Genomic DNA, 13537 nt, shown 5'->3' with positions numbered 1-13537 from the left:
TGGAATTTACGTTTGATCATTTAAATCTTTTAAAGACAAAAGTAATTTAATCTTAACCACTCAATTTTATCCTAAATGTAAGACTACTTAATTACTCTTTAATCTTAGTAAAAACATTAAAAATGACAAAAAAAAAAACGAATGGAATAACAATTAATGAATTAAGTTACTATTTTAATCTCTAATTAGAATGGAAAGAATTGAGAAGGATATTATAGTATTTATTTTTGATGGTACACCCAAAATGCATAAAAGACAATAAAACCCCTCATTAAGATATCTGAGATTGAGTGAGACAAATATATTCAAAATTGTGATTAAAAACAGGAAGCAGTGGTTGGTAGTGAATGAGTCATAAATGCAGCTGGTAGCAGAAGCAGTTGAATTAAATGAGCACCACATTATATGTTTTTGTCATGCCTATCCATCTGTCAACAACATACTCATAACATGACTTTATAAAAACTCCTAAATCCCAGTGGTATTTCAACACACTTCCAAATCAAAATTAAAGAAAAATAATGGCTGATATGATACCATACAATAATAATAATAATAATGTCACCTAACTCTACAGGTACAGTGCAGCGTGTAGTTAATAAAATGGCTGTTGAGTTGACTGCTACATATTTCATAAACTCAATCAAGTGGCAGAATCATAACTAAGGAAGGAAATTACAACTTCTTATCAATCAGTGATTTTCTGCTAACTATCTTTCTAACAACAACGCCTATACAATAATAAATAAACCACCCATCCCAACAATTTTCCTCATATTTAACATTACAAAACACCATCCGACTTCCCCATATTACTGCTAATTAGTTACCTGTCGATAGATAGGGTCAGCGACCAGAAACGAATATTGAATTGCTAGATATTTGGTTGCTTTCTACTTTTCTCACTTTTGCCTTATCGATTCGAGCTCTCCTAACTGCTTCTTGGATCTGCCGATCATGATCCTTCAGCATTTGATCCATGTTCCCTGATGGAACAAGCAAGGGACCGGAATAGTGGATCTTGTGACCTTTTGACCCATAGCCAACCTGTTCATGCCATAAATAAATAACATGAGACATCAACCGTGCTTGAATGGTGACAAGAAGGCAATAACTTTACAGCCAAAATGGGATTTTGCTACTTACAAGGACTGGATCGTTATTATTACTTCTTCCATCGTCTTTTTGGTGAGAACCTGAAGTGCCCTGACACTGATGTTTCTGGTCATGTTGAACAAAGGATTCTGAGGATTCCTTAAAAGAACCCGGAAACCTTGCCATTAGCTTTGGCACTTCTACCTGTGATGAACTAGACTTTTCTCTGCGATCGTCAGACAATAGACTCCTTCTTGCTGCCACTAAGCCTGACATTGTTGACAAGTCGGCTCCAGCAGAGACCTTCGTAGCATCATCTGGATTTCTACCTGTTTTTGCCCATGCAGCACGTTGAGCCAATGGACCAGAATGGGAGCCTCTCTTATGCTGATGCCCCTGCGCATCTATACTTGATTCAACAGCTTGTGATGCTCTAGGAGGATCGATGGGAAATCCAGAGGCAACTTCTTCTGGATGAGGATTAAACTTCTCACTTCTGCTCTTAGAATTTGACTGACCTCTTTTCTGTGATACAAAGTCGATTACAATCATGATACAAGAAATACATAGCACCAAACCAAAAATAAAAATAACAAAATAAGAGGAGACTAAAAGAACATGATTTAGATCCTATTTTTCCAAACTCAATACTAGTGTGTTGAGGACGCCATGACCAAATCCAGTATCTTCGGCCAACATCACAAACTGATAATCAGATCCTTTATGTATTACACAAAGCAGTACCTGCATTGACAGCACTAATTCGGCATTCGCATCAGGAGCTGGGATGGCTCGAGATTCTCTTGTTCCTCTCCTTTCAATATCAGGTCTCTGTCCCTTGTTTCCTGCAGCTCCTTGTCTATTAATGCAAACAACAGCAAGTTTATCAGAACCACACTACACCTTGGAAGATCATTATCGCAACATTTGTAGAAAAGCAGAGTTAGATAAGCACACTGAAATGCATTACAAGAGATATTCAATTGACAAGCCACTATGTCATGCAATTGCAGCTAACTCTTAACTAAGTAATGTCAATCAGTTTCAGTCGTTCAAGCAGGACCCCACTAGTCACAAAGTATTACATTTCAACAATGCCATAAACCTTATGGCTTAGTTGCAAAAATACAAAGTTCTCATAAAGCAATGTTGAGGTTATGAAGCAGGATCTTGTTGTGATGCTACAGGTTGAGATAAGAAATGACAGGCTACATAGATTATCCATCCAATCCTTAAAATTCCACACAATCTTACCTTCTAGCTTCCTCATCCCGTAGTTTTGCATCAAACTCTTTACTCGGAGGATATATTGGAAGGCTTGAAGGATCACAAGGAACTGGTTTTGTTGAAAAGAACTGTAAAACATATAGCAAACAGAACAAGTAAATGAATTGAGAGTAAACCAAAAAAAAGGGAACATATAATCAATGTGAGTGTCATATACACACATTTATGCATATTAAAGTAAGATCCAAGAAAAATTAGTCGCCCAACCAATATGAACTCCACAATCCACACTGACCACAATTAAACAGAGCAAGCCATAACATCAACTCACTAAAGAAATCTCCAAACAAGAAAATCCACTGAAGAGTGGAACTGTAAGACATACAATTTAAGATCTTAAGTTTATGTGAACTATCAAAAGGCATGGATAATGGCAATACCAGAAATGACTCCAGAAATGACTCAATCACACATAGGTTTTCTTATCTATTTTATTTTTAACAAGCTACGTGAAGCCATGGTAGAAGCATGACCAAAATCTACAGCCACATAGCCAAAGCTATTAGGAAAAGCCAATAATCTCAAATTCAAATTCACCTAAAACCCTGAAAATGAAGAAAAGGCAATACTAAGAAAAGGAGTCTAAAAGTTGGCATAGGATGATAGACTCCAGTTAAACCCAATAAAAAAATATTCACAAAATAAAAGTTGAAAAAAAGAATCAAATAAATAAATATGTGGTACAGCTAAAAGGATGTTAAAAGAACTGACAGAACCTATCTCTTCCAAGAAAGCAGGTTCGCATACTGCTATGAAGCCTTATATCAACCTCTTAAAATCAAAAATACAATGAGAGAGCAAAAATAGTCTTCAACTAGTTCATCATAAATCAACTCAGTTTCACAATTTTTAGTGACAATGATAACAAATTACCAGCCATAACCAAAAAGAACAAATAAATACCAGTTAAGAATAATAATTTGAAGATAAGATTCGAAAAAAGAAGGTTGTCATATGTACGTTAATATAATTGAAATGCAAGGAATTAAGGTAAGCTTCATCACACAAAACTCTAACATAATGCTGATGGGTTATCAATACCATGAAGATGCAAGTTAGAATGTATTGCCAAGTATGTATCTAGAAATTATCAGTTGGAACTACTATATCGCCTTCTGCAACCTTCAATTGACTGGTAGGTACAACCAGTGGCCATCACTGTTTACATCAGCCCCAGAAAAGTAGTTACAGGAGAAAATTTTATACCTCACTCTTCAGAGCATAAGCTGCAGTTCCACGATCTGCTGGGTCAATAGAAAGTAGGGTCTCCATAAGTGCTAAAGCTGGAAAGGGAAATTCCTTGAATGTTTCTGCAACACAGCGTCTGTACGGCTGTTGAGGTTTAAAGATAGTTGCATGAGGCAACTTTGACTTCCTCCAGTAATCTTCTGATGGTGAGCCACACAACTTGAAAATTTTATGCAGCTGCTCTACCTACAAGGCAGAGACATACAACTTAAGACAACATATAGAAAAACACGCCAAACATGAAGCAAGAAGGAATTGAACATTTGAACTTCAGAAGATAACCATCTATTTCTTTCATTTTAACCAATTCTAGCTCATAATTAACATTATGGGAAAAATACTACGTCAAAGGGCTTTCATTAAAAGAAAATAATGCAAAAGGATGAATTAGTTGGATATATACCACATTTAGGCACACCAACCATAAATTGATGAAAGCACCAATAAGAAAATAAAGTATACCACCAATGCCACAAAATAAAGAAAGAAAGAAAGAAAATTCCTCCCCTTATTATTTTGAAAATGTTCTTTCAATTGAAGTTTGCAGAAATCCAAACATCTATTAGTATTATAAAAAATCCAGTTTATTGCCAATTAGTATAGGATTGCTGAAGCTTTCCTCCATGCAATAAATGTAAGAACTCTTGACAGTATATTACACCACAAATACTCCAATGCAATTATGACTCCCCAACAAAAAGCTAACGATTCTAACTCAAGCTATTTTAGTTTAAGATTTCAGAAAGAGAAAAAAAACAATTTAAAGAATGAAGTAAACCCATTCAGATTGCTTCAAGCCGCCACGCCATACTTAAAATTTGAAAGAACTCTTTAAAATTAATTTTCTATTGCATTCCATAGTAGTACCATAGAAGCATGTATTGCTTGGAAGATCCCAACCACATGTATCAAGTTTTACACTTACACATCATCTCTAACATTATTTGACAACAGGTCCATTCAGTGTTTGTAGCTGGAGAGTAACAGAAAGATAGCTAAATGGGAAACTAGAGCCGAAGAGGTACAAGTAACAACTTCAAATTCAGATATTTTAACATAAAATCAGAGGAAAATAAAGAGTATTTGTGTTCTCCCAACTCCTTGGCTAGTAACAAGGTGGAGAAAAGCAAATACAAAATTATAAAGGTATTAGATTGGAGGAGAAAAAAAGGTTCAATTTCAATTTAGTAGTCCAAATTATTCAGTTAAAGCACTCTGGGGAGAAAAGCCACAGTGAAGAGAAAGAAAGCTAACATCAACTACTCTATCCACATCTCATCCTCTAAGCACAATGATTGACATTTTCTAACAAATAGATCACCTTGATTGTCAGCACCATGTCAAATTCTTTCAAAAACTCATACACCTTAGACAAAGGAGATCCCTAAGAGTTGATTATTGACGAGTTTTCTTACACAAAAATTAAATGAAGAAATTTTAAAAGTTCCTGGTTGCACTTTGTCTATGAAAAAGTATTATACATATTCTGATGTATAGTTCGACAAATTCCTAAGCAGGCATATATTTAGTAATGATCTAGCAGTATCTGAACAGCAAGTGCATCTGCAAAATCTTGTATGGAATTCCAGTAAGGACAACTCATCCTAATAATTCTAGCAACTGGTTCTCTAACTAAAACAGGTTTTCACTTATGAGATCTTTTAAGGTAACACTTCGTGAAGAGCAACAGCTGTATAAAGTGAGATTCCATGTAAGATCAGTTCAGGATCATAGGATCCATTTCAATTAGATAGATAGGATTGTCACTCAGTAAGTCAGAAAGTGAGAATATGAAACAACCTATCCACAGGGAGAATTAACCTTGTGAACTCTTTCTTAATCAAATAAAGCCCTCCAGCCAATGAAATTGCACAGTTATGTATATATTGTAATTGTTCAACACCAAGAATTTGAGGCATGGTAATGGGTAAAGAAAGGCTGGGCCAAATTACTTGAGATCAGAGGAAGAAGGAAAGAAAGATATATATATATATATAAAAACAAATGTCTTAAATACAGTAAAACCTCTATATAGGAATAACTTCTATTTTGTTATAAAAAAAACTCGGTCCCAACTTGGGCCAGTTATAAATAGGAATAACCTCCCAAACGTTATTTGTTATATACTTTTCAAGTCCCACCTTTAGAAACTATGTCTCTATATAGTAATAATTATATATATATATATATATATTAAGAATTCAAACTAAATTATAAAATATTAAAAAACAACTATTGAAATTATCTATGAGTTGGAAACACTAACTACAACTTGAAATTATAAATATTTAGTATTCTCGTTGATGTTTACATTTTTCCCATAAAACTCTTCCAATTATCTATGTATATTGAAAACCTAAACTCTAAATTGAAATTCTAAATATTTAATTTGTTCCATTAGTGTCTATTATTATACATTATATATAAACTATGTATGCGTATGATAATCTTAACCAATTTCAAGTGGTATTATGTTATGTGTTGAGAAATTTTATTATACCAAACTCTATTTAGTAATAACCTCCCAATTGTTATACAAATAGCCCGGTCCCAAGTGTATTCTTATATAGAGGTTTTACTGTAATTGAATTTCTTAGATTTTCTTGAAAGAACAATTACAACTCAGCATTACATGGTATAAATGCATATCCATCCTTTTATGCAGCATTCTGCAGACACGAAACTGATTGAAAGGTACAACACAAATCAGTGCATATTTCACCATCCTAAACTTCAACAACCGCATGATTATCATCTAGACAGGAAAAAGAGCCTCCAATAGATTATTTGATAATTTAAAATCAACTGAACAATGCAACTACCAGTAACTGACAATACTTCTACTCAAAATACTAAACTGGAAAAAGGCAATCCCAGAAGTTCCATTAAAAGTTTCACCAATCATCCTGAACTCATGGTACTGCAGTTTTGGGCAATTTCCACTTTCATAAATAGACAAGTGGGCGTATGCAATTTGTTATAGCAAATATTAAATATTAGGCAATTAAGAGGAACTACACAGCCAGGTAGAGAAATCCAGAAACAAATTTCTTCTGAAAGGAAAAAGAAAAACAAGACAAGCACCTCAGTTCTTCCAGGCATGATAGGCTTGCCAGCATATAGTTCAGCAAGTATGCAACCTGTACTCCACAAATCAACAGCAGTCCCATAGTAAGTAGCTCCCAGAAGAAGCTCTGGAGGACGGTACCATAGTGTTACAACACGGCTTGTGAGAGGTTGAACATGACTAGGATCGTAAAAACTTGCAAGACCAAAGTCTGCAATTTTAAGGATGCCATTGTTGTCAATTAACAAGTTGGAACCTTTTATATCACGGTGTAGAACACCACGGCTATGGCAATGATCAAGTCCTCGTAAAAGTTGTTGCATGTAACATTTCACCTGCCAATGCATGCATAAATAACACTACACTATGCAAAATCAGAAAGGCATTTGAAATATATCCTCTGAGTCTGAGGATAAGTACCTGTGGCTCCGTAAACTTTAGACCAGGATGTGAAGCAAGCCCTGCCAAATCATGTTCCATGTACTCAAATACCAGGTACAAACTACAAGACATCCTAGATGTAACAAGCCCTTCTAGTTTTATTACATTCGGATGGTCAAGCCTACGCAAAATATGGATTTCTCTAGCCATAAAGCGAACGCTCTCAGGCTCCAGGTTATCAAACCTTACTTTCTTCAAAGCAACAATTTTCTTTTGATCTAGGTCACGAGCTCTATAAACATTACTGTAAGTTCCCTGACCAATCTGCATCAAATAAAGGTCATCAAAAGGAGAACCAGAAATTCCAGCGATAATTAACTTGAAAAGAAGAACAGTAAATAAGGAAAAAGGCAAATGACAAGAATAGTCAGATGCTTTCAAGTTTTACAGTAATTAGAAAACTAAAATTGAACATCTATCAAATCTGAACAAGAAAACAGTAAAGCAATCTTTATCCCTAGCTCAAAGGATAAGAAGCTAGTTGGAGCAATTGCATACCATTTAACACATCCAACTATCATGTGCAACCTGATCCTTAGAAACAAGTTTGTGTTGCCAACAAATTCCAAATTTCCAATTTAATTTAATATATATATATTGAAACGTGGAACATTGAGCTATTGACAGTTGAAAAGTTGAACCTCTTTTTCCAACCATTCGAGGACTACTAGCACAGACTTTGAACTAGAACATACAATGTGCTCAATAATGCAGTAGAACCATCCACACAAATTGTTCATCATTCTGAGCAAATTAAAGTGCCATAGACATTTTATGGATCAGCACACCAGTTGAAAACTAATACTCCTATCCATGGATATTGTGAAAGGTTAGAGAAATGAATATGTAAATTTATAGTAATGCACCTTCCTCACTATGTATACTTGTATTTTTTTATTCTCTCTACTCATGGAAATTTATATTGTCCTGTGACTGGTGGTATTTCAACACCACCAAGTATCTGACGGATATACCAATACCTGATGAGTATTGTTTGGTTAGAAGAAACCTGCATACCATAAATATCCAACTAAGTAGCAACGATTCAACTATTGCCAAAGATAATATTCTTATTTAATATTGATCACTTGTACATTTTCATTAGCCTATATGAAGAAACTTTTCAGCATAAATTCTTACTTCAGAAACTCCTCATATATTTCTCCACACTCAGACACCTGCAGACAGACCTCCAATGTTATATAGCTATCTTTGAATTTAATGTCAAGAAGAAAAAAATATGGAACCTGTAAGTCCGCATTTTAAAATTTTATGCAAGACTACTTCTTGCTATTTATATGGAGGATCCTTCTTCAATGTAACCAATGCAACACAAGATTCAATAAAAATTCTACGATGAGTTAAGTAATGACACAAGTAGAATTGCTAACTATAATCATGTATAATGCATCAATTTTTTTTGCTTAAGCTAGGTGTCGATTCGATTCTTAGTTTGCGCAGCATATATTAATTTGAATGTGAGAGGGATCACCTAAAGGGTGTCTGACCAACTAATCAAATTCACCCATAAAAGAAATAAAGATGCATCAACTTTTGGAAAGACCACTTTTTAATCCTATAATTAGAAATTATACCTATGGATATTTAAGATCGGAACCTCGATTTCTCCTGCAGCTGGTCAACTTAAAAACAACAATTACACAAACAAAGGCCATGGAATGAAAAGAAATTTTAGTTCCATGCATTCCTAGCAAATCTCAATTTAAAACCATAAGCTTCAACACTATTAAACTCATAACATGCCTAAACTTTAGGTCATACCAATAAAGGACAGGTCACTAGGAGGCACTGATTCTAACTTAGATGTTTTAAGTGTGTGTTTTTTACTCAACCCAAACGCACTTAAATAGATTTTGATCATTAGCTAATTACTTCACAGTAAGTTTAGTCTAAAACAAAGTAGTGTTTAACTGAAATGATTAATCAATAATTAGTTATCTACATTAAGTTAATTAACATGAATTCAACAGTTGGTGATTTGAAGATTACCATGAAATAGAGGAATTTAAAATGGAAAAGGGAAAAAATGCATACTTTATCCAGCTTCTCAAAGGAATCTGCACGCCGTGGCAACCATCCCTTGATTGCTTCTCCAGCCACTGCAGTTAACCAGGAAGGCCATCCTGCTGCAACATGTTCCCCTTCAGTTGCTTTAGGAATTGTACCCACACCTGGATGTTGAGCAACATATTCCATCTTGTCCCTCTTCCTATCAACAGCATTTTCACCATGCATTCTCACTGAACCGTTCGAGTGTTTATCAATTAACATTGCCCTTCCATCACTACTATCGTACCGATCTTTCACTCTATATGCTTCTTCCCTCCTAGAAGAGGTGGCCCTTGAAACCCGCATGTCTGATGAGGTCTTGCTGGAGAGCCTCTCCCTTGGGCTCTCTTTGCTGTCCTCAATTGCAGAGGGTTTACAGCAAATGCTACCCATAATGCACATAAACCACCCCCAATAAAACCCTGCTTTAGTATCAATAATTACTCTTCAATTTTTTCATTTTCACAAGTCTATATTCTTCTTCCTTTGCCGTTCCATCATACACTACCAAAGAATAAAGAAAAGAATCTAAACCCTCCAACTCAAGATTCCATCAATCCGAATGTTTTGCAGCCATAAAAATCGGATGAATATATCAATATCAACTTCAAGATTGCAACTTTATAGCAGGCAAATACTGAAACCCCGAAATAATAAATAAAATCTCAGCAATAACTACTCATTCGTAGTAATCTTAATTCCTTAATCAAATCGTGTAACTCCAAATAGGAAATTGAAAACTTCACTATCAACAAAACCTTATTTCATCCACAAATCCTAGCAAACAAAATCAGTAAAATCTTCACAATAATTAACAAAAACAGCACCTTAAAGTAAATACCTTAGAAATGCATGCCTTGCACCAATGAAGCACCAACAAAACTAAAAAACGCACACCCACCAAATCCCTAGAACCAGCAAAATTATGGATATTTATGTGGAAAATTAATTAGAAAGACACTGAACAAATAGCTTGCACCTAAAAAAAAAAGAATAAAAAGAAAAAACAGCAATAGTGTGATGCAGAAAGTGAAACCCTAAGGGAAAAAAACCTAGGGCTCACAGAAAAGTTGAGGGGGAAAGAGAGATCTAGGGCACAGAGATTTCATAGAGAGAGAGAGAAAGAGTATAACAGTGGAGAGTAATAAGTTCAGAGAAGATGAGAAGAAAAGAAAATAATAAAAGTAAATTAATGGAAAGATTCAGTTGTAAGTGTGCATGAAATGAAATTATATTATAATAACATCTTTCTTTTGTTATTGTTGTTGTGTGCGTGTAGTTGAAGGGTGTTGTTGTAATTATCTAAGTTCTAAAGCATTTTTTACCTCCATAACATGTATTAATATTTCACCTTTAACTTATTATTCCATAACATTTACCTCCTCCTAATGCAAAATAAAAATAATCGTTTTCGCTTTCTCATCTATTATTCTATAAAGTTTATCTTTTGACTTATCAAAATTAATTAAATTTCAAATCGATATAAAATAAGTTAACTGTTCTATTAAAATCTTAATCTATTTAATAAAAATTTAATAAAACTATTAAATTTATGTTAATTTAAATTTTATTATTTTTTTAAAGGATACATTAATTGAAATTTCTTAAATTTTAATAAATAAATAAAAAATCAATATTTTAAACAGATAAAGTTATAATATTGTTTTAAACTAGTTATATAAAAAATATTCGTTCCATTTCAAAATAATTATTATAAAAAAAATTCTTATTTCATATTATTTATGAGTTTTAGTTTCAATACAATTTTTTTTCTTTTTTTACCTTTATTTATAAGTTTAATATTAATTAATCATAAGAATGGAGCAAGAAAAATTTGTTGCTAATTACTTTTTATCAAATTTTAACAGCTAGTTTAATGCATAAATGGCCACCGAATTAAAGTGTGTGCTTAGCCCCAACACATATTAGATGAGAAATTTAGTGTTTTCTTTGATTTATATGACAACAAATTTTATTTTTTAAAATAAGTTGGCATGGGAGACTCTAATATTTCAAAGGCTCTATGCAGTTTTACCCTCAATTTTTTTTATATATAAATCTAAATTTAATCAATATAACTTAATTAGTTCTTGATTGGATAAAGAAGAACTAAATAAAGATCAAACTTTTGAGAAAATTTACAGAAAACGGAACAGTTAATAACAGTTATATTATTATGGGGTAAAGTATAAATTTAACTTTATATTGAGAAGAACAAATTTAGCCCCCGCGTATAAAATAGTGCAATCTTAAACCCATTGTTTACAAGACAGTACAAATTCAAGCCTTATTATTGAAAATGAGTTTTCTTTTTCATGTGCAATTTTATGTTCTGCCTACCCTCCTACTTACAGGGCTCTAACCACCTAACAAGGCTTGACATTTCACAACTTCTGTTAATTAATGAAAAAAACTCATCTTCCATTAATGACATTTGAAATTGCACCATCTGACAAATTTTACGTTTAAAATTGTATTGTTTTACATGTAGAGGCTAAATTATCTCTCCTTCCACATGACTAATTTTGTAACTTATCACTATTATTGTTGAGAGACAAGATGTAAAATAAATTTTGAAGGCCAATTGTTGTTAAGAGGCGGTAATTGAAAAAAAAAACAATGTGTGTTATCGTTGTGGACTTCTCATTTAATTTTAGGAAGTTGTATTCTTATTTTCTATATATGATTACTATTAAGTTCAGATACGGAATAATCATTAATGTTGAATATAATTTTTAACAATTGAGATTTCAATAATTATTATATTATAATTGAAATAAATTTTAAATTTTATATATAAAAATGATTGGAGACCCTTTAAATGGGAGGTTCCATGGGGGAGTTGAAGCTTTTCCTAAATGGAAGACGCTAGGTGGGTGTCAGGGCAGCTTTCTCTGGAGCCGCCCCTTTACTATAAGTAAATTTAGAGAGTCAATAAATCAATCTATACAAGTTTAAATGGTATATAACTTTATACATGTTCATATATCACCTTTTCAAAATGTAAAGGCACAATTACATTTTTTAGATAGAAAAAATATAAATGTATTAAAACCATCTCACGATAAAAAGCATGTAAAATCATAGGGGTGTACAAAAAAATCCAGAAAACCAAAACACCGAAAAATCAAACTGAAACCGAACCGAAAATAAGGTTAACTGAAACCAATGGACTAAATTACGATTTTTAATTTTTTAAATAGTGGTTAATGGTTATAGTTACGGTTTCAGTATTAAAAAACCGTGGTTAACCGAAACCGACCGAATGTCAATTAAATATTAAAATATATATATATATATATATATATATTATATGTTATCCAACTATACTAATTAATAATTAGTTACCTACTTAGTTATACTTATCTAATTAAGTAGTTATCTAACTATATACTGGTTATCTTTTTCCAAGTAAGATATAGACAATTCCTCGTACATCTTTTGTTTTGTATATAAAACAAATTATAAAAATATTACTTTAAAAGTTAAAGAATTTTGCTTTTCTTCTCACTCTTAGATTCGGGAACACAAAATATTCGTTGACTAAATAGAAACAAGATTTAGTTTGTGCTAAAATTTGTGTATACGAATTAAAATATAAATTGAATATCTACTATTGTCCTGATAAATAAAAATAAATACTTTTTATTTATATAATCCATCCCTAGATTATTTTTTCATTTCTTTGTTTTGAATCTTATTTTTATTTAGTTCATCACTTTCACTATCTGCCACTCTTCTTCATCTCCTTCGCTTTCCAGTCCATAGTTCACGGTTAGGGGCGTAGACAGGGAGGGCCCCGGAGGGGCCCAGGTCCCTCCGGCTGCTGAAACCACCATGGTCACGAGTAGTTTCGGCCCCACCTTATCTCCATAAAATTTGAGGTGTTGTGGTGTTCCGATCCTCCTGTTTTCAAGAAATTTAGATTGGGTATTGAATTAGCACCCCAAAATTGGTTCAGGTCCCGTTAGGTTCTCTCTAAATCCAAAATTTCAAATTTCTTAGCTGATTAGGCCCTCTCTAGATCCAAATGTATAATTTTTTGGGCCTGTTAGGCCCTCATTAAATCCAAATTTCTATTTTTTTGGCTGCTTAAACCTAAATTTCTAGATTTTTTAGCCTATAAGGCCCTTCTAAATCCGATTTTTTTTCTATTAGACACCGATATAGCAAAAAAAAAAACACCACGTGTAAAATCGGTCCCCAACCGAACAATTCTGTATTCGCCATTGTTCAAAGTCCACACAAACACAATGTATGTACATCTCTCTCCAACGTTAATCTCTTCAATTCGACATTGATCCTCCGACCCACTCACAATAAAAATTA

At 33.2% G+C, this 13537-nt stretch overlaps 1 protein-coding gene across 1 annotated transcript; it reads right to left on the bottom strand.

The window, feature by feature from the left end:
- Positions 1 to 508: 508 nt before the first annotated feature.
- Positions 509 to 10412, bottom strand: LOC136218861 (probable serine/threonine-protein kinase At1g54610). Its single transcript, XM_066006015.1, has 8 exons — positions 9194 to 10412; positions 7118 to 7402; positions 6715 to 7032; positions 3589 to 3816; positions 2350 to 2450; positions 1840 to 1954; positions 1147 to 1620; positions 509 to 1047 (listed from the first exon to the last, which is right to left on the bottom strand). The coding sequence occupies exons 1-8, from the start codon at positions 9608 to 9610 to the stop codon at positions 847 to 849; spliced, it is 2139 nt and encodes a 712-aa protein (XP_065862087.1). The 5' UTR covers positions 9611 to 10412; the 3' UTR covers positions 509 to 846.
- Between the last annotated feature and the right edge of the window lie 3125 nt (positions 10413 to 13537).

Source organism: Euphorbia lathyris, chromosome 2, assembly GCF_963576675.1.
Source record: "Euphorbia lathyris chromosome 2, ddEupLath1.1, whole genome shotgun sequence".
Lineage (NCBI taxonomy): Eukaryota > Viridiplantae > Streptophyta > Magnoliopsida > Malpighiales > Euphorbiaceae > Euphorbia > Euphorbia lathyris.
This window is presented reverse-complemented; position numbering and strand designations above follow the sequence as displayed.